The sequence below is a fragment of the Coturnix japonica genome, chromosome 1 (genome assembly GCF_001577835.2).
Source record: "Coturnix japonica isolate 7356 chromosome 1, Coturnix japonica 2.1, whole genome shotgun sequence".
NCBI classification, from domain to species: Eukaryota; Metazoa; Chordata; class Aves; order Galliformes; family Phasianidae; genus Coturnix; species Coturnix japonica.
Window position 1 is genome coordinate 12,569,629 of NC_029516.1, and position 20,870 is coordinate 12,590,498.

Genomic DNA, 20,870 nt, shown 5'->3' on the forward strand with positions numbered 1-20,870 from the left:
GTTGGACCGATGTGTGGGAGAAGTCTTGCTGAAGGACTGCCCAGACAGATGTTTACAGGCAGATAATATCATGTCTTTGCCTCGGATGGGTGCAGGACAGGCGCTGACGGGCAGCACCACAGGGGAGCTGGAACCCATTGAGACTCGCAGGGCTGCCGAGAGAAGCCCGGCAGCGCCGCCATGGCACGAGCGGGCGCTCAGCTCGGCTCGGCTCACCCCGCGGTGCGGGCGGTGCCGTCCGGCCTCCTTCCCTCCCTCCTCCTCCTCCGCCCGCCTGCCCGCCCTCACACACGCGGCTCGGAGCTGGGCCGGGCCCTGCTCTCTCTCCGCTCCTCCTCCCGCTCTCCCCGCGGCGCCCGGCCCGGCCTCCCGCTCCCGCGTGCGGTAAGTAGCGCCCCGTGCCCGGCGGCGGGCGGAGCGCCGCTTTCCTTCGTTGCCGCCGCCCCGTTGTGCTCAATGGCGGCCCGGAGCCCGAGCGGCGCTGCCCCGGGAGCTGCCTGCTCCTTCCGGGCCGGGGCCGGGGCCGGGGCCTGGCGCTGCCGCATCACCGTGGGCCGCGCTGAGCCGTGCTGAGCTCTTGTAACCATTTGCTGTCATTTATTAGCTATTCTACAAACACCAGATCTATCATTGCCTCCTTGGCAGGTGTTTCAGGGATTTCGGTGTGCCACGCAGCAGGTCTCAGGAGCCATCTATACGCCTTGTCCCCGCTGGTGCTTTACAGCCAGGGCTCTGTACGTTTAAGAAGATACAGGAAGGATATTGGAATGCTGGTGAATTACTTCTCTCGGATACAATTACCTTACTTTTAAAAGAAGGATTTTATTTGAGGACAAACTGAAATCTGCTTCCTGCTTGAAGGTACATTGCTCTGTGGATAGTTTGACTTTCTTCTGCATGTTTTGTCACTCCTTGAATCACTTCTTTGTTTATGTACTTGTTGGTTTGCCCTGGTAGGTTGTCTTCTGTTTGTTTGGTTTTGTTTCCTCCTCCCTGCAAACCTTCTCAGAGAGTTTCCTTCTCTTTTTCAGGCCTTGATGTTTGGGTTGTGCTGACAGAAACGTGGTAGCTGAGTTTGCCAGTGAAGAGTCTGCCCCACCAGTGTGAGTAGTCATAGTGTGAGTAGTCATACTGTGCTCTCACACATCATTTTGCTTGCTTGTGTTTTGTTTGTCCCACTCATTCAAGGATTTTGTCACCTTTTCCCTGTTACCTTTTGATCTGACTTATTGCCATCTGGAGCTCTGTAGGGGATTGTGTGTGTTACAGCAGGTGAATGTAGAAAAGGGGAAGATGAGGTTTTAGGCTTAGAAAAATCAGGCCATCTTCTCCCACTCCTTGCAAGGGGAATCAAGCCATCCTCTCTCAAACCTTGCAAGATGGAGTCTTGGTAGAATGAGAAGTAATTGAGGGTAGTTGTCTTCAGCAGAAGACTTGGGAATGGAAAGCTTGATAGGCACTAAATTGCTGTTGGCAGCAGAGCCTACATGGGCAGGGCTGGCTGCAGCTGTGCTGGCAAAAGTGGTGATGGTAAAGGGATTGTATAGCGCTGAATCTTGTTCTATAATCTAATGTGCATGCTGCCTTTGGGTGGGTTTGAAGTGCCTTTAACAGCTCCTTTCTTTCCAAGTCATGTTGTTTGAACTGTTAAATACCTTCACTTAATGTTGAACTAAAAAAAAAGCAGAAAGTTTATGGTTTTCTTGAACCGTTGCAGGGTGCACCGTCCTTGGAGTGAAGGGGCTATGTACTGATACTGCTTTGAAGCAGACAAGGAAGTAAGCCATCCTTGCTTCTCAGGGCTTTCTATCTTAACGCTGTGCCTTAAACATGGAAGCTGTAGAAATGAACAGCGTATCCTTGAAACGTCCTCATTCGGAGGATGATGCGGCTGATGCGGATGAAAATAAGATCTCAGAGAACTCTAAGATAGGAAGCAACTCTGAGCAGAGTGTTCAGACTGTGACGGAACAACCTGACAAACCTCTGCTTGAGGATGCAAAGAATGAAATCATTCCCAGCGAGGATGGCGATGAGCAGGAGGATGAGGAACTAGAGGACAGCGATGAAGATGGAGACCCAGAGAGCTTTGCAGACATGATGAAGCATGGACTGACAGAAAGCGATGTTGGCATAACTAAATTTGTTAGCTGTCATAAAGGATTTTCTGGAATCTTAAAAGAGAGGTAACTCTTTGTCTTGCTGTGTATGTTAATTCCCCGTGTTAGCAGCTGTTCTGTTTTCCTTTTCTGACTCACAGGATGGAACTGGATTTATGTGCGGCCATTTGGGAGGTTCATCACTTTCTTTTGTTGATGCTGAGATTGAGAGAAATGTTTAATTTGGCATTTTTCAGGATTGGTTTTGGTTTATTTCGTGTCAAATGAGAGGGAAGCTCAGTGTGGATGGAGGCAGATGATTATGCTGATCTTTGCTGTTTATCTTACTCTGTGGCAGCAGCATGCAGCATAAAGGTTTGTGTGATACAGATACCCTTCATACAGCACTCAGCACTGATATGAGATACAGTACATGATATTAATGCTGAAGCCATCCCTCTCCAGTTCTCCGTTGCTTTTGCTTGACATTGGTGCTGTGGTAGTTATGTGTATATACTGGCAGATTGTCTGGTAGGTTTTAAAATATACTCTGGTCAGTCGTAATGTCATTTACAAAACATAAAAGAGAATATTTATAACACAGGGTATGGATCTTACATTATATATTTAGTGGTATGTTTGACTACCAGTAGCTTATTTCCCCATAAAAATTCTAGTTTTGAAATTGAACACCTTTGAGTAAATCTGTGAGTGCAAATACAAGAACTCGGATGTGGAAATCATTGTCCTCCCTTAGCAAGGCGGTTTTGTTTTACACACCATACAATAAAATATGTAATGGGATATAAAATGAAATCACAGAATCACAGAATTGTAGGGGTTGGAAGGGACCTCCAGAGATCATCAAGTCCAGCCCCCCTGCCAAAGCAGGCTCCCTACACCATGTCACACAGGTAGGCGTCCAGGCGGGTCTTAAATATCTCCAGAGAAGGAGACTCCACCACCTATGTATTGGTGATGTATTTAATCTTTCCATGCAGCACTGAACAGTCAGCATAAACCTCTGTGGGGAGCACAGTCTGTGCTGCTGTGCCTTGTGGGGAATGCGCCAGTTTTCAAACTGAAGAGACCAGAGGTAGCTGTGTGCTAGGAATGTTTGTGGACTGACTGTTTTACTTTGATGTCAGTTTATAACACCTGTAATTAACTTAATCCCAGCAGTTTTATGGTGACCATCACTAACGTGTCTAGACAGCTACAGGTAATGAGAGAGAGGATACAGAGCACTTTCAAGCAAGGAATTCCGCCAATAACATGTATGGCTCCACAATAGCATGGCACATGTAGAAACATAGGCTTGGAGGATGCTATAGAAACATTCCCATGACTAAGTGTTTCATTAATCTTTCAACATTCATACGTTTATAAACTGAGGATTTTTTAAAGTTTTCTTTAGGACTTACTGCTACCTAAAAAGAATGTAGCAAGTGCAACATAAACCGTCTCAACCCCCCTAAAGTCAGGATGTTTCATTGCTGTGCATAGTGACTCCGTCCAAAATATTGTGGTCAGTGTTTTTGTTGCTCTGACAGAGAACACAGAACAGCTGGTTTTGGAAGGTGTTCTCTACAGCTGAATGTATGAAACAGGACTGTATTCGTCCCACTTTCCTTAGAGAAAGGCCAACGTATTTTGTCTTGCAGGTTATTGGAAGCTCCAGTTAATGTGCGTGTATTGAAGTTGTAGCAAACAATAGGGTCTTAATTCTTAGCAGGTAACTACAGCACCTGCTTGGATATCTGCAAACATCTTTGTTTAATTATCTGACATTTTTCTGCTTTGTTTTCTTGGTATATTTTGAGGGCTGAGAATAGGTACAGTTTTATCAAAGCTGAAGTTTCTTTTGTACCCCCTTCAATGACTTCTACAAACAAATATTTTCTTAGGAAAGCACTCTGTGATGTGGGATTTCTTTTTTTAATTACAGTTTTCATGTGCTTTTTTTCCCATCAGGTATTCGGACTTCGTTGTTCACGAAATAGGCAAAGATGGACGTGTGAGCCACTTGGATGACTTCACCGTCCCAGTGGATGATGAGGTAAATTTTGAGGTAAAGGTTTGGTAACAGCAGAAGCATTAAGAGAATGAAAATTGTTTTATATAGGTTACTGGATGTTTGTTTTTCCCCCTTAAACATGTGTCAGGATCCATCGGAAGAAACATTCACTGTTTTGTCAGATGAAGACAAGCAGCGTTTAGAGGAACTCCAGCTTCTTAAGAATAAGGAAACTAGTGTGGCCATAGAGGTAAAATGAACAAATCGTATGAAATCTGTGGGGAGGGAATAAGAGTGAGTGGAAATTATGAGCTTTCTAATGCACGTCAGGTATGAGAGCAGCTTGTACATGACGTCACAGCAGCTAATGCTGAAATGTTGCTAACTTAGGTGTTTGTAATGCTTTACACAATTGCATCCTAAATTTATGCACGGGAGTAGTTACTTAGATTTCAGTGGGACACCTGAACTCAAACATATCTTAGTTTCTGCAGTGATAAAATTTTCTGACAGTGTCTTGGTTCTCTGTCTAATAGTGTGTCACGGGTTACTTAGATTTACCTATGCCCGTGACAGGGGAAGCCACCCCACGCCCCCCCCCGGGGCCTGGAAAGGGAGGGGAAAAGGGGAGTGGGATAAAACAGCGACAATCTAAGGAGGAAAAACTTATTTTACTAAATATGATATCGAATACAAGAAACACAAATATAATATAATTAAGGCTAACAAATCGAACGAAACAGAGAGAGAGAGAGAGTCTCCGAAAACCGAGAGGCCTACTGTGAACTCTAGGCGACACGGCTGGAAAGCGCTTCCCACTCTCCGAAGAAGTTCGAGAGGAAGAGAAGGAGGGCACTCCAGCCTGGGAACGAGATTATATAGAGTCCTTGCTGTTGGTCACCGTGGACTTATTGTTACTCCTGTTGTTCTCTGGGATATGTAGTCTTCTTCTGTGGACTGCACATTCAACAGAAGTATCCATACTTGACATGATGTTATGATGTGGAATACTGATAGCAAAATTACAAAATTACAAAACCATGACATAGTGTTTTATAAGATATTTATTTGAGAAGTATTAAATAAAAATCCATCCTGATAAAAAGATTATTTCAAAGGTCAGTGTTAAGTAACTTAATACAAGAGAGGCTAAAAATGGTCTTCTGTAACAAGAATATAAACAATGTACAAAATTAGCTTCATATTTCTGAATAGTCCAGTATTCTGTGCTTTTGAAGAACAGCTGTTGAATTTGTATTAGATAGTAGAACAGGATTAGGTCTGATAATTTCAAAGAAGCATTAGCATATTAAATAATCATAGAATCATAGAGTGATTTAGGTTGGAAGAGACCTATAAGATGATCTAGTTCCAACCCTGATGCTGTAGGCAGGGACACCTCCCCCTAGACCAGGTTGCTCACAAACCCATCCAGCCTGGCCTTGAATGGGGGGCACAACCACACTGGGCAGCCTGTTCCAGTGTCTCACCACCCTGAGAGGAAAGAATGTCTTCCTAATAGCTAGTCTAATTTTGCCCTCTTCTAGATTAAAGCAGTTTCCTCTCATCCTGTTGCTACATGACCTTATGAAAAGTTCCTCCCCAGCTTTCCTGTAGGTGCTGGAAGGCTGCTATAAGGTCCTCTTGGAGCCTTCTCTTCTCCAGGCTAGGTAATCTTAGGCTAGGAAATCTCCAAGTTATCTACCTCATCATTTTCTTTTTTTCATATAGAAAAGCTTAGTTTTGCCAGAGTTGTTGCTAGAAGAGGAAATTTTATTAAACACAAAATTGTCTTGAAATTTTTAGGTTTTCTGGGATTTGTAGCATTTATTATTTTTAAAACTAACGATTAGGCCAGACTTGTTAAAGTGTATTTGTTGAGTACTTTGGTGTGATTCAGTAGTTCTGTGGGGTTTTTTAAGCATGCAAAACTTGAAATCTGGGGGAGTCCTTTTCCTTTTGTCTTATTTCATGTTGTTTGTGCACACCTGTGTTTCAACACAGGTCATTGAAGACACTAAAGAAAAAAGAACAGTTATCCACCAAGCTGTTAAGTCCTTGTTTCCTGGGCTGGAGACTAAAACAGAAGATCGAGATGGAAAAAAATACATTATTGCCTATCATGCTGCTGGAAAAAAAGCACTGGCAAGTGAGTTTCAGTATCACAGCACTCGGGTAAATTCTAAAATTATCTGAAAAGTAAAAAAATATTAAAGAATGGTATCATTAGAAAGTACTTCACATGGAGTGCACATCCTAATGTAGGCTGGCTTGTTTTTTTGCAGTGATACCGTGCATCTAAGATAACTGGAAACACAAAGAATATCTACAATTTAATTTTTCTACTCATTAAAATCATTAATCAAGTATAATTATGTTAGAAGCAAGAGGATCTTTTGCTATTGCAGTGGAGATAGGCAAAATAGAGGCTTTATATTCTGTGTGTTGTTTGAAGTGGACTGTCATGAACCTACTTGGAAATGGAAGTGTGTGTTGTAGTTGCAGCTGAAATGTACACAGCTCAATCCTGTCTGTCTTGAAAATTCAGGACAAAGTTCTTATTGACTTGATCAGAGATGTTACTGTTTAAAAAGACATCAATTATGAGTGTTTACTGTGACCTTTGAGATAGTTCCACTTATAAGGCTACTTCTGCTCTCAAGGCTAATTTTATTTTCAGAGGATTGTACTGATTATAGTCACTATTTCGGAGTACTAATACTAATGAAAGATTTAAAAAATGCAATATTATCCACTTTGGTCTTAGCAGATCTTGTCTTTTTTATGGGAGATAAATTCATACAGCTTACATTTTTTATTTATTTTTTTAAATGTTGCCACTACTTTGCCTGTAAGTTGAGAGAATTGTCTAAATGCCTCTTTGGATACTTAATTATTATTAGATTATTATTATCAAGATTTGATTTAAACTGATTGATTACTATTTCATTTCAACCCTTTGCAAGCGATGCAATACGTAAACGTAGCCCTTTCATTTTAAAGATGAAGGAGGTGGAGAAAGGAAAATACAAGAAAATAGGATAATTAAAAATTTGAAATAAGACCATCTCCACATTCAATTTAATTATTACTTCTAAGGCTTTTATTAAGTGAGTACGGGAATGTTGTACGTTTATTGGTACAAATTATATTGTTGCGTATCGTGTTTAATCATTTAGAAAACATGTATTTGCATGCACTGCGCGTGGATATGTGTAGTTACCAGCACAAAATTCTCCTCGGCCAGTTTTGTTCTGTCAGTTTGTAATGTTTTTACCTTCACCTTTCCCTCCCGCTTGCATATATTCTTCAACCATTGTTACAGTTGAGTTTATTTATTCAGCCAGTGTGATCTGACAAATACTGTATAGAAGAATTCAGGTATTTGGAATACACTGAAGAGAACTGAGTGATGTATCTCTAGGATAAAGTATTATCTGGAGCACCATCTTGTGAGGCAGAGGGGCATCATCTATTTAAACTTGGCCTCTTAAGTTGTGGTGCTGCAGCCATCTGTGCAAGTTGGTGGAGATGAGTGCAGATTCAGTGGGTGTGTGTAAGTGCTAATGAATGCAAGATATGACTGCAAGTTGCTTTTAGTCAGGATTGTGTCTTCCATGTTTATGTAGCCACCAACACTTCTCAGTCCTGAGTGGGCTCCCCGGGCAAGAAACACTTCAGAAACGTGCAATATTTAGCTGAGAGGTATCTGATTACTTTTGTTTGTAACATAAACAGTTAGCAAAAATAGCTTCCTTAAAATTAGAAGAAGCCTTGTGTCTATAGTAAGTTCACACCCAAAATACTTCAGATTTTTAGTCAGTAAATTGCTGTTTCATCATTGTCCACAAACAAAGTTTGTCGTGTCTCCGATTGAAGCTTTCCATATGTTCACCGTTTGCCTCTGCACGATTCCATTGCATAACTGTCTAAATTGCTGTCATCCACCACCTAACTGTTGGATGCTCTAAAGCATAAACAATCCCATAACCATAAACCTGCATGTTCACCTTAAAAAACCCTTTGACAGTCTAAAAATTAAATGCTACTCTTTTGTGCTCTTTATGCTATGCATTGGGACAGAGGTCAGAACTGCAACAGGTAAGAGATGTTGACATTTCATGCTAACAAAATGAAATGCCAACCGTTATGACCTCCTAAATTGTGATAAGACTGGCCAAACTCGTTACAGTTCTAAAACAAAACTGAGTTAAACCCAAAATAAACTACACACAAGTAGTGTTTAAAATTCCCAGAAACAGCCAAGAACTGGTCTTGTGCTACCACATTTTTGCTGGTGCAGGATAGTCTGTAGCCGTTCAGTGCAGAAAATGCCTGCCAGTGATAAGTGATGCTGATTGATCAGGATTGATGATACTGTTAGAAATCTATTGTGACTTTCCCTTTGATTTCATTAAGCCTAAACTTTACCCTTCAGCCTTCTATTTCAGAACTCGGTTTCCAGATTTATACAACTTCATGTATCATACATCCTGATCTTAACAAAGAGCTTCTGGCCTTCAGGTTGCAGGAATAGATTTGGAAAAAGGCTTGGAAATATGATTTTACTGTGAAATATGTGACATGACTCTGGAAAATAGGAATCAGGAATGCAGGCTGTCCCTCCAGCCCACCTGCCTGAATGAATACCCTGGTATATTGGGTGAGGAATGGTTAAACCCTGGGATTATAGCTGCAGCCTTCCAGTGCTCAGCATGATGGGTGGTGTGGGACAGGCGTGCTGTGGATGTCGTGCCCAGAGCTGTGGAGCCTCCTGGTGTATTGCATAGAGAACTGTGAATTTAGCCCTGATGAGGGTTCCTTTCTTGGAGGGTGTGATAATGACTGTGTGCAAGATGGATTGGTTAAATAAGAACTGTTCTGGATGGAGAAGATTTTCCTTGTGAACTGCTCTGTTTTTCTCTCTGCTGTTTTATCTGTGAGTTCCTCATTGAGGTGTTTTGCTCTTCAAGCTAAATGCAAGATTTTGCTGAAGAAGACAAGAAGAGCTGTCCTTTAGTGAAAAGTTTAATGAAGCTTTAACGTATTTACTGTCTGCTTACTAAATAGCCATAGTAAATAATACCGTAGTCTTCTTGCAAACAGTGCTCCAATGGTTCTCATCTGTTAATTAGAGTAGACATCAGTTGAAATTTAGAGTGTCTTCTAATGGCTGAAAGTCAGTATAATGATAAAGTTTTTGAAGAGCTTAATCAAATGAGATGGCAGTCAAGTGACACGGGGATCTTTTTTAGCTAGTTTTGTGACAAAGGAACTCACCATTTTCGAGCCTTTCTAGGTTTGATTAAGCAGAAATTTACAATTTACAGTGAAAGGGTAGAATGTACTTTTCAAGGTGCTTTGTGGCTTTTACTGTCAATATTTATTTATTTTTAAAGCAGATGGAAATAATCAGAAGCTGACTATTGTGTATTTGTTTTAAATGAAGCTGCAGTGTCAACCATATTCATTGAAATAATTAAAGAGACACTCTTAACATTTTGACCTTTTGTTTTTAAAGATCCAAGAAAACACTCTTGGCCAAAATCCAGGGGAAGCTACTGCCATTTTGTACTGTACAAGGAGAACAAGGACACCATGGATGCCATTAATGTCCTGTCAAAATTTTTAAGGTAAGGCTGTTGATTCGGTCAACTTGTCTAGCGTGCAGATTGCCCTCCGCCTGTTTCATGTTAAGGAAAATGTAATTCCCCATGGTAATATAAGAGCAGCACAAATGGTTGCTGTTGCCTTATCTTTAGCCAAGGTTTTTTTCTTTAAATAACACAAAAAAGAAGTTTTCTCTAGAATATCAAATTTGAAACTTTAAGTCTCAGGAGGAGAGGGCCAAGTCATTTCAAGTAATAAAAGGCTGTACCCTGTTATTTCAATGGCAGAAGTCCACCATTCAAACGGGCTGATTGGAGGAAGGTGAGGCAGCCCATAGCATCAATGAAAATAACATAAATTAAAAGCTACTTGTTTCAAGTGTGTGCATATATATGAAAGTATGTTATGAGCATGTGTATGGCACATACTATTGTGATAATATGTTAATTTACTCCTAAGCACTGATTGATAATCTATGTGTTAATTTCTCCAGGCAACCAAAACCTGAGTTCCTTTTACTCCATCATGTGCAGCAACAAAAAGATTTGTGATAGGCATGATGTGAACATAACGCGTTACAGATAAAACGTTATCTTTAAATTGGGTCAATTCAGTGATCTATTGTCTGCTTTTCCACTTCTCTTCACTGTGTCTGTCCCAAAGCAAATATTTGTGCTTCAACCTCTATCCCATGCCATATTAGTATTTCGAAGAGACTATTGGGGGTGTAGTTTGATGGCAATAGGTATGTGGTAGCAATCCTGATACCATCTGGTGCCCAGTGATGGAATAACTGGAAACACAGGAAAGGAAAGAGAAAGGAAGGAAAAGGGAAATTTTCATCTAGAGGACAGAAATGGAACAAACGTTAGGGAAACTTCCCATATTCTCCTGTAATATGCGGGCGTGTTATTCAAACGGACATGCTATTTGAAGCTTAAGGGAGAAATGAAAGTGTTGTGAATTATTTTATTTCTTCATATAGTGATTACTGCACCTTTGTGAACTGAGTGCATGTATGGAAGGAAATATTTGAAGGCTTGTAGTTCAAATGCATAGTTGTGCTCGAAGTGAATCGGTCTGGAAGGTTTCCTTGTGTTTCCAACATACTTGGAGATAACTTAGATAATGCCACACATATTCAGGAGTGTCAAATTGGATTTTCTTTCCCAGAACTAGGCTGCATCTTCATATATGTGTGTGTGTTCTATTTTTAATGTACAATTCATATTTTCCATGTAAAATAGTATCACTAAGTAATTATGCTGAAAACTGTGTCTGCTTTCATAGTTTTAATATATTTCATTATTGTCTTTAAGAGTGAAGCCAAACATATTTTCTTACATGGGAACTAAAGATAAAAGGGCTATAACAGTTCAAGAAATTGCTGTTCTTAGGTAAGTAAAAACACACCGGAGTGTTTGCATTCCTACCATGGTGACTTTACTACCTCACTGTAATCCTCACCCAGTATGCACGTAACAAGTGGCAGAATCATGTACTGATCTCATTAAGTACCAGAGCCACATATTAATAAAAATACTGTAATCCCTTTTTTTTTCATTCTGTGTTGATTGCTGATGCTTTCCATCAGCAGTGTCCTGAGTCAGAGGCTGGGCACATGTGAATGCACATTCCTAGATGAAGCAGTGGCCCAGCTTGCTTCTATGTGCTCCCACACTACATGACCCTCATGCAGCAGAAGCAGCAATGCAGAATGACTCCATGGAAATAGTTTCATTTCCATCCTGGCCTTTGTTTCCCCTTCCTTCAGTGGGAAACCTGTTTCCTTTCTCACTGAACTTTCTGAACAGCTCCAGAGAAGGGCAACCACTGCTTTTTCCCATCTGTGAGTAGCCAGAAGGGCAAGAAAATGAAGTTTTTCCTGCCTTAATCTGTTCCCACAGTAAAATTTCTCTTGGCAAAATCTGAGATAAATACATGGTTCCTAGGCACTTGAAATTAGTGCTGCATCAGTAACTGAGGGTGCCTCACAGCCACGTATTACAATACCTGTTTAGCTGCTGGAATATTCTGTCCCTATTGCGTTTTACAGCTCTTTGAAATTCCTGAAGTGGAGGAGTTTCAAGGTTTTAAAGCCAGAAACTTGATCAAGTCCTTCTTAAAAGGAAGGCATTCACTACTTAGTTGTTGGTAGTTTTTCTCCCAGTGGTTTGCATGTGCATACGCTTGCACATATATAAGTATTACAACTTATTTTCTGAGTGCATGCATACACTAACGTAAACATGAAGACAGTACGAACAGTTTTGTCACAATATGTTTTGTCGTGAATAAACAGGTCTTCAGAATTTTCTTTTAGATATGACATAAAAATTCTTTGAATAGAAGAGCAGAAGAGTGGTGAAACACGGCTCACTGCTTTTTGTCTCAAAATGATGACATTTTTATATCAACTTACCTGCTTTTCTAAACAGAGGATGGTCACTGTTGGTCTGTTTCTTCTTTTTTAGAATCACTGCACAAAGACTTGCTCATTTGAATAAATGCCTGATGAACTTTAAATTAGGAAATTTCAGTTATAAGAATCATCCACTGAAATTAGGAGAACTGCAAGGGAACCATTTCACTGTTGTTCTCAGGTAATATTACCATATTCATGTATTCAGACAGTTCTGTTAGAGTGGTATGTTCTTTTATTTTTTTCTTTTCCCCTCAACCAGGACTGGGACATCAGTCATCTGGTTTTACAACAAAGAGGAAAAATCCTATTGGGATGGAAGTTACTGTATTTGATAAGTGTTGGATTATGTTAATATTGGTCTTTATTACGTTGGGGACCTTAAAATACTGTAAGCCCTTTAAAAAGGTTAAGAAAACTTATAGACATTTTTTTTTGTTTGTTTGTTTGATGCTAGAAATATAACAGGAACTGATGACCAGATAGAGCAAGCAATGAACTCACTCAGGGAAATTGGATTCATTAATTACTATGGAATGCAAAGATTTGGAACCACGGCTGTTCCTACATATCAAATTGGCAGGTATGCCTTGTTTTCATCCTCTTTTTTTTTTTTTTTCCCTCCTCTTAATCTTATATCTTTTATTTCTTGGAAAGCTTTTCTATCCTATTGCATCTTCCAGCTTTAATTTTAGATTCATGAAGGAACTTGTTTTGAACTTGCTTCAGCTGGTATCTCGCATAATGCCACTACTTTTAATATTCATAGTATCACAGTCTCATGCGGGTTGGAAGGGACCTTAGAGATCATCGAGTCCAACCCCTGGGATTCGAGCCTCCTGTGTAGCAGAGCGGCACTTCTACCACTTGCGCCACAGGGGGGATTCGAACCTGGGCCTCTGGTGTTGCAATGCGGCATTCCTACCACTGCGCCACCGCATAAACGCAGTACTTACTTTGTTTAAAGTTACTAAATGTTAAAATATATTTAGTAAATTCTTAATACACTTTTCCTGTTTGGATTTTAGAGCTATTCTACAGAACAACTGGAATGAAGTAATGGATTTGATACTAAAACCTCGACCAGGAGGTAAGGACTGAGCAATACGTGAGGTGTTCTTTTCCCTCCTCCCCAAAGAACTGTACTTTGAGGAATCACCACTTCTAGATTCTGATTCTTTTCATTTAAAAGGACATTTGGGAGGACAACTTTCTACAGCTTCTGAAATTTAAACCTCTGCCAGTTTAGGAAGTGAGAAGGAGTCCTCACCTTCTCAGCTTTTCTGTTTCTTTTGGCTTATTGGGCAGTTTCTTTTGGTGCACGTGGAAGGGGAACTGAATCTTAATACATGATCTGTTTGGACTGCACTTGGAGCACTCCAATCCCTAACATTCTGTGATTCTGTTGATCTCTGCAGTTACCGTGACTGAAATGCTGTTTTTTTCAACTCTTTTAATAAAAGAGTGGATGAATTTTTATGTGTGTGTTTAAAATATTTTTATTTTGCATCCTTGTTCTAGCTGAGAAGGGATACTTAGTAAAATGCAGAGAAGAATGGGCAAAGACAAAAGATCCAGCAGCAGCTCTCAAAAAACTACCTGTAAAAAGGTGCGTGGAAGGACAGCTTCTACGCGGACTGTTAAAGTATGGAATGAAGAACATAATCTCTGCATTTGGCATAGTGAGTGTACAAGTGCTGTGGGGCATTTACTGGAATGAACATACTCTTGTTATGGCATCGCAATGAATTTGAAATAAACTCATCAGGCTTCTGTTTCTGTAAAATCTTTACATTTATTGTACCTTTTTTGCTGGAACTACTGCTGCACTATAATGTGTGACATCTGTAAATAGTGTATGCATAATGAGCTCTCCCATTCATACCGCAGTCTCTTTAAGTTGGAAGCCAAGCAGTTATATTTATTAACTGTGTATAATACAGACCTGAAAATGGTGCAGAAAATCAGAGTTTTTCCTGATGGCTTAAGAGTATAAATCTAACTAAGTGTGCTAATGAGGCAGCACTGTGTAGAGGTGGTGGATTCACCGTCACATTCAAGTACTGTAATTTAGATGAAGTCTTTGAAGAAAATATAACCAGCAAATTATTGGGCCCAATAGGAGCTGAGAATTACTTTTTTATGATGAGGTTAATTAGGCTAACACTGTGCTTTAACAGCTGCAAAGTTTACTTAAGCATTTCAGGAGCTTGAGTTTGAATTCAGTGTTTTGTAACAGCTTTGTGTCTCTGAGCTGTTTGATTGATTAAAAAAAAAGATGTAGTTTGTCACTTTTAATTTAAACACTTCTTTGTGTGTGTGTATGGATTTCAAATGTACAAAAGCATTCCTACTTTATATACCCTTTTTCCAAATCGCAGATAAGTTTGGTTTTGCTGGGTCTGTTAATGGAGAAGGTAATGCTTCAAACATTTGCACTGTGGGCTGTGATTAAGAGAAAGTCCTAAAATGGCATATTTCTAATCTTTCACTTTTTTTTTTTTAACCTCCAGATACCAAGGAATAATCGTTTAATGTATATTCATAGCTACCAGAGTTATGTGTGGAATAATATGGTGAGCAAGAGGATAGAAGAATATGGGCTTAAAGCTGTACCAGGAGATCTCATACTTAAAGGAGGTAAAGGAGAATGCTGTGAATGCTTTAGTCACAGGAAATTACATTGGAATTTACACTGGTAAATGTGTCCAAGCCTGGAACCCTCAGTCCAGGAATGATGTGGAACTGTTGGAGCAGGTCCAGAGAAGGGCCACAGAAATGTCTGAAGGGCTGCAGCACTTCTCCAATGAAGTAGGGTTTGGGAAATTGAGCTTGTTTAGCTTGCAGAAGGCCCTGGGGAGACCTCATTGAGGCCTTCCAGTACTTGAAGGGAGCTTAAAAGCAGAAGGGAGGATTGACTTTTTATACAGTCTGATAGAAATAGGACAGGGGAGAATGTCTTTAAAACAAAAGAGGGTAGATTTAGGTTAGATGTTAGTGAGAAATTTTTTACTCAGAGGGTAGTGAGGTGCTAGAACAAGTTGCCCAGAGAGACTCTGTATGCCCCATTTCAAGGCATTCAGGACCTGGTTGGATGAGATCCTGAGCAGCCTGACCTAGTGGCTGGCAACCCTGCTCATGGCAAGATTAGAACCAGGTGGTCCTTAAGGTCCCCTCCAACCCAAGCCATTCTATGACAGCACCTAGTAAAGCAGAGATTCAGTCAGAGCTTTGTTTACTTGCATTTTCACTGGCATTTTGATGCAGTGAGAGCATACAAAGTATTTTTCCTTCATGTAAGCCAAATGTTCAGCTAAGAGACATCATCTAGCAGTCTTTATGTCATTCAGCTTTAAAAGTCATTGGAAACTAGGCTGTGATTCTGCTTGTAACAGCCTTGAAAACTCATTTATTTTCTTGGAAGTGTCTATTAAGTGGAGATAAAAACACAGTAGTTACCCTTCCCAAAGCAGGCTTGTTTCAATCAAATGATTCATTGTAAATTTGGCTGATCTAGCTGTAACTAGAATCTCTCTTTCTTTTCTGTCCTGACTGTAGCCACAGCTGTACACATTGAAGAAGGAGACGTTCACAACTACACCATTCATGATGTAGTGATGCCATTACCTGGATTTGATGTTATTTATCCAAAGCATAAAAGTAAGTCTGTTAACTTACACAATAACTCTGAAACTGTAGATCTACTTTAAGATAGATCTGAAGCAGAAGATGAGATCTATGCAGCCATTCTGACTGCTAAAAATTGACTGTTTCAGAGCTGTGCTGTAGTAGTAGATATGCTACTGTCAGCCTCTCCCACTTTGATGATAGCTTACTTGGTAATTTGTTTTATTTAATATAAATCTTTTTCATCTTTTGATTTAACAAATAGCTTTTCCTGAAGACTTCTACTGAGGCAAAGTGATTTATCATGGCAAAGGGACAAAAAAACAGTGAAAGGCTCATTAAAGAGTATATGCGTTTGGTTCTTTTAAATTAGGAAACAAGCCAAACTTACAGAATATGTAACCCAAAAACTTCAAGTTGGGGAAAAAAAGAAACAGATCTGGTTTAATTAAATGTTAACACATGTTTTCATCTTTCACGTCTTTTATAGAAAGTGTATTTCATCAAAATTGTTTTTAATTGAATAAATTCAGCAGTCCGTTTGGAAAACTGTGTTGTTACTAAGAGGTAGTCAAAGAATCATTTCTGTGATTGATTTCTGTGACCTCAGGAGGCCATCTGGTATTCAGGCCAACTTTTTCAGGTCTTTGTCCTGTCAGGGCTGGATTTTCCAAGGGCAAATACTGCCTCAGGTCTCTGAATCTTCTCTAAGCTAAAGAAGCCCTTTCTTTCAGATTCTCTGTACAAGGTATGTGCTACAACTCTTGGTCATTGGAGTAGCTCTCAGTTAGACTCATTCTAGTTCATTAGAACCTACTTTGTACTCACACCAGTGACTGGATGCACTATTCCAAGTGAATTTTAATAAAAGCCCAGTTAGGGGCAGTAATTGTTTATCGTGGTGTAGCTACAGGCTACATTCCCGTTGACACAACCAGGTATGCCATCAGAACCATAGAATCATAGAATCACAGAATGGCCTGGGTTGAGGGAGGTGATTCTCCCCCTCTGCTCTGCCCTGGTGAGGCCATGTCTGCAGTACTGTGCTTCCAGCTCTGGGCTACCCAGTTCAAAAAAGACAGGAATCTCCTAGAAGGAGTCCAGCATAGAGCCACAAAGATGATTAAGGGCCTGGAATCATCTCCTGTATGAGGAAGAGCTGAATAACCTGGGTCTGTTGAGTTGGAGGAAAAGAAGACTGAGGGATGATTTGGTCAGTGTTTATAGATATCTAAAAGGAAGTTAGAGGCAAATGCATTAGGTCAGGCTCTTTCAGTGGTGTGTAGTGATAGGACAAGGAGCAATGGCCTAAAACTTAGAGCATAGGAAGTTCCATAGAAGCATGCAGAAGAACTTTACAGTAAGGGTGACAGCACTGGGACGGGTTGCCCAGAGGGATTATGGAGTCTCCTACTATAGAGATATTCAAGACCTGTCTGGATGCCTACCTGTGAGATCTACTGGTAGGGTACCTGCTTTAGCAGGAAGGTTGGAATTGGTGGTCTCTTGAGGTCTCTTCCAACCCCTACAATTCTGTGATTCTGTGGTACAAGGACTTTGTCCTTAACAAGTTTCCTAAGCTTGTCTTGACTCAATCATCTAAGCTTCTGCCTAGGTCCTTCTGAATGGCAGTCCTGTTCTTCAGTGCTTAGCTTGATCTTGTCCACAAACATGGTGGGAGGTGAATTCCAAGGCTAATTTATTGGTTCAGATTTCCCTGGTTATGCTGGTAATTGTGCTGTAAACTAGAGCATTTGAGTTGCAATGTATTATATTTCCATTGCCGCCCCATCTTTCCCAGCTGTATGTATACACACCCTTACTTGGGAATGTGGAACTATAATAGTTACTCATTGCTTTGGCAGTGTCAGAGCTACTTGATGGTACCTTTAGCTAAGTTCCTCAGGTAGCTTTCTTAACTCTTTTCAGTCTCTGCTTTTTCAAAGACAGAACAAGCAGTAGTTTGGCCTTTCTTTTTATAACTCCATGTATCTGGGATTAGTTTTCTGAAGTTTAGCTAATTGGGAAGGGTATGCAGGATGCCAGTGAAATGTAAGTAAATTATTTTGAGTTTTGTTTTCAGCTTCAATTTTGATTTGTTAAGAAAGATTCTTTCTTGGTTACTTGTCTCTGTTAATTGGTTTGTATAAGAAAATACTGCAGTTAATAAAGTTTATACTAAACAATTTTAATTTTTTGCTTAACATTTAACCCATATACGCTGACAGCTATTAAAATGCACATAAAAGAAGGAGTGCTCTATGAAAACAGCCCAATGATCTCTGATTAAATATCTTCTCTTCCAGTTGGAGAAGCCTACAAGGAAATGCTAGCAGCTGACAATCTTGACATCAACAACATGAGGCATAAAATCAGAGACTATTCACTTTCTGGAGCATACAGAAAGATTATCATTCGACCTCAGAATGTCAGTTGGTAAGTAGAAGGACAAAAGAACTTTGTAATATGTGGGATGACTAAGAGCCATTAGATTGACCTACAGCATACACATGTAGAACGAAGTATAGGTGGGAAGAAATCTTGGTGCATTTTTTCTCATGTTTTTGACACGGTTGGAGTTGAATAATAGTATTATTTCTTCACTGGTCCTCTGGTTTTGTAATGTATTAGTGTTAAGACATCTGTCTAGTTGCTACCCTCCTTTGCAAGGAATTGCCTAAGCACTCCATAATTATGCAGGCTGATGGAGAAAGCATGACAGATAATATTCAAAACAGTTATTTTTTGTAATCCTGATATGAGAAAGTTGGTTTCCAATCAACGGCGTCAATCAGAAAGATATCTATCACATAAGTGTACTACATCACTCTTACTAGTGGCACCACCCAGCTGTCGCATAGCAGCTGAATAAATACCTTGTAAACAGGTGATCGTACTGATGTACAGATAAACTTCTCACTAAAACACTGAGAGAAAAATAGAAGGTTTGGAAGGGAGACAAAATTCAAATATTTGAATTTTACTTTAGTTATTACTGATATTTAAAGCTTACCTTCTTCCCAGTTGCTTTTTCAGCCTAGTCGCTGCATGTTGAATAGTTTTTGTTATATGAATACATTGAAAATGCTTAAGTACATATTCTAAAGGTTTAGAGAGGTTTCTTCAAAATGAAACAAAAAAAAAAAAAAAGCCTCTGAGTATTCTCAGAGCTGATAACACTCTTCCCATTACTTCGTGAACTATACTGGTATAGCTGGAAATCCTGATATTCCATGGGAGGAAAGAGGTGAATTATGCAAAGAAATGTCTCACTAATACATTATTTTATATTCCACATGAAAACAGAGGCAAGTTTTGTACATAAAGCTTTACCAGTCATTGCAAGATAAATACCATCTTCTCTACTTTAATATACAACAATTCCATCTCAGTTGCATTATTGTAACTGCTGAATTTGACTAATAATAATAAATCCTATGTATGTTACGTAGGGAAGTCGTCGCATATGATGATCCTAGAATCCCATTATTTACTACGGACTTGGATAAGCTGGAAGGAAAACCTTTACCAGTTCTTCCTACAGGTAAATTGAATATATCTGTACAATCAAATTAGCATCTAGCAGTAAATCTCTATGGAACGTGTAAAGAAAAAGTGGAAGTGAGCCACAGTGTTGCTATGCTTGAATGTTTATCTGTGCTGAGCATAACAGACCACTTAGATACTTAACAGAATTCAGTGTAAATCTTTCCAGTAGCTTTGGTCACAAGGTCTTCCAACAGTGGGCTCCAGACAAAAAAGAAGAGTGGGTGGGAGTTCAGTCTGACAAAACCACCCATCTAGTTTTTGGTGAAGGCTTAGAATATCACTTCCCGCTGAAAGAAAATGTTAAATGGAAGATGGTTTACAACATTCTGCTTTACACTATGGATTGTAGACTGGGGTGTGGTGGTCGAGGCTGTTGTATGAGATCAGGGATGGCGGTGGAAAACTTTGGTCCGGTTTGGATGGCACTCAGAGTAAGCATTATTTATGTTCTTTACTTTCTTTTTGCTTTGTCTCTCCTCTTTACGATAGATGGTAAATTCCGGGCACTGAAGATGGAGTTCTCCCTTCCGCCATCCACTTACGCCACTATGGCGATCCGAGAAGTTCTGAAGATGGACACAAGCATTAAAAACCAAACGCAGCTGAACACTACCTGGTTACGCTGAGTGAACTGCTGGCACGGCCTAGATTTTAACATGTACAAAGTGTTTTCCTACTTACGTTCTGTACAAATCTTTGAAGGGTGGCAGTGAGAGATTTGTATTTTTTAAGTTTTTATTAGTGCAAGCAGTTAAATTAAGTAGTTATTAGCAAGATGCCGGTTGTAATGTAATACGGGCCTTAGTGACTGGTGCTTTGTAACGAATGGACCATGAGGTCGCTTGAGCTGTGTTGCTGCATCTCTGAGAAGCAGGCTTATGGCTTCTGACCTGGGCACATGTTCGTCTCGCTCTGTTTCAGCGAGCAGTGAATGTTTTTATCAGTTCAGCACACCTTGAGATCTCTATATTAAAGTACAGCATTAGGAAAATTAGAGCTGAGTGAAGGTACTGATGGCTGTTTGCTTCCAAGAAGCTGCTGCGGTCAGCCGGGCTGGCTGTGTGCTGCCACAGGGCACAGCTGTTTTAATTAAACACGAGCTTCTTCCGGGGAAAATGTGTGCATTTTCAGCTTCACCAAGACAAGGTACTGGGAATAGTTAACCAAACACAACGGTGTGTCAGTCCGTAGCGCCTCGCTCTGTCCCTGGCTGAGCCAGCCTGCTGCTGGGAGGCAGAACGAAGCTGCATTTTAAACGATTCTAAACCAAATAGGGAATTCGTGCTGCTTGTGTGAATAAAACGCCGTGAACGGAAGGTGCTCCCGGCTCTGTGCTCCCTGAGGTGGGGTTATGGGGGAGCTGTGTGGAAGGGGCGGGCGCGGCCATGGGGGTGGCTGAGGGGGAGGCGGGTGCGCATGCGCCTCTGGGCCCGCCCCGGCTGTGATGTGTGCGGCCTTGGGCCGCGCTGTGCTGACGCGGCGGGGCGGGGAGCGAGGGGCTGCGGGGCCGGCGGTTTGATATTGCTATTAAAGGCCTCGTTTTAAA

General features: G+C 40.5%; 1 protein-coding gene across 3 annotated transcripts; it reads left to right on the top strand.

Annotated features, from left to right (window-relative positions):
- Nucleotides 1-248: 248 nt before the first annotated feature.
- On the top strand, nt 249-20,640 carry PUS7 (pseudouridine synthase 7). 3 transcript variants are annotated; one of them, XM_015848764.2, is made up of 19 exons: nt 249-384; nt 646-861; nt 1,032-1,103; nt 1,718-2,186; nt 4,074-4,158; nt 4,265-4,366; nt 6,121-6,265; nt 8,200-8,217; nt 9,638-9,749; nt 11,046-11,123; nt 12,201-12,329; nt 12,606-12,731; nt 13,177-13,238; nt 13,670-13,830; nt 14,662-14,788; nt 15,707-15,808; nt 18,082-18,211; nt 19,228-19,319; nt 19,814-20,640. In XM_015848764.2, exons 4-19 carry the CDS (start codon nt 1,831-1,833, stop codon nt 19,948-19,950), a joined length of 1,962 nt encoding a protein of 653 aa, XP_015704250.1. In that variant the 5' UTR covers nt 249-384; nt 646-861; nt 1,032-1,103; nt 1,718-1,830; the 3' UTR covers nt 19,951-20,640. The 3 variants fall into 3 exon arrangements, with proteins under 3 accessions (XP_015704250.1, XP_015704335.1, XP_015704411.1); XM_015848849.2 differs by having other exon boundaries at nt 1,032-1,118; nt 19,814-20,318; XM_015848925.2 differs by lacking the exon at nt 8,200-8,217 and having other exon boundaries at nt 19,814-20,318.
- Nucleotides 20,641-20,870: the final 230 nt, after the last annotated feature.

Coding starts and splice junctions, on each gene's coding strand:
- PUS7 (XM_015848764.2), top strand. CDS start 1,831: ATGGAAGCTGTAGAAATGAACAGCGTATCCTTGAAACGTCCTCATTCG. Junction 11,124..12,200: donor CAAGAAATTGCTGTTCTTAG/GTAAGTAAAAAC, acceptor CTTCTTTTTTAG/AATCACTGCACAAAGACTTG. Junction 14,789..15,706: donor AGATCTCATACTTAAAGGAG/GTAAAGGAGAAT, acceptor TCCTGACTGTAG/CCACAGCTGTACACATTGAA.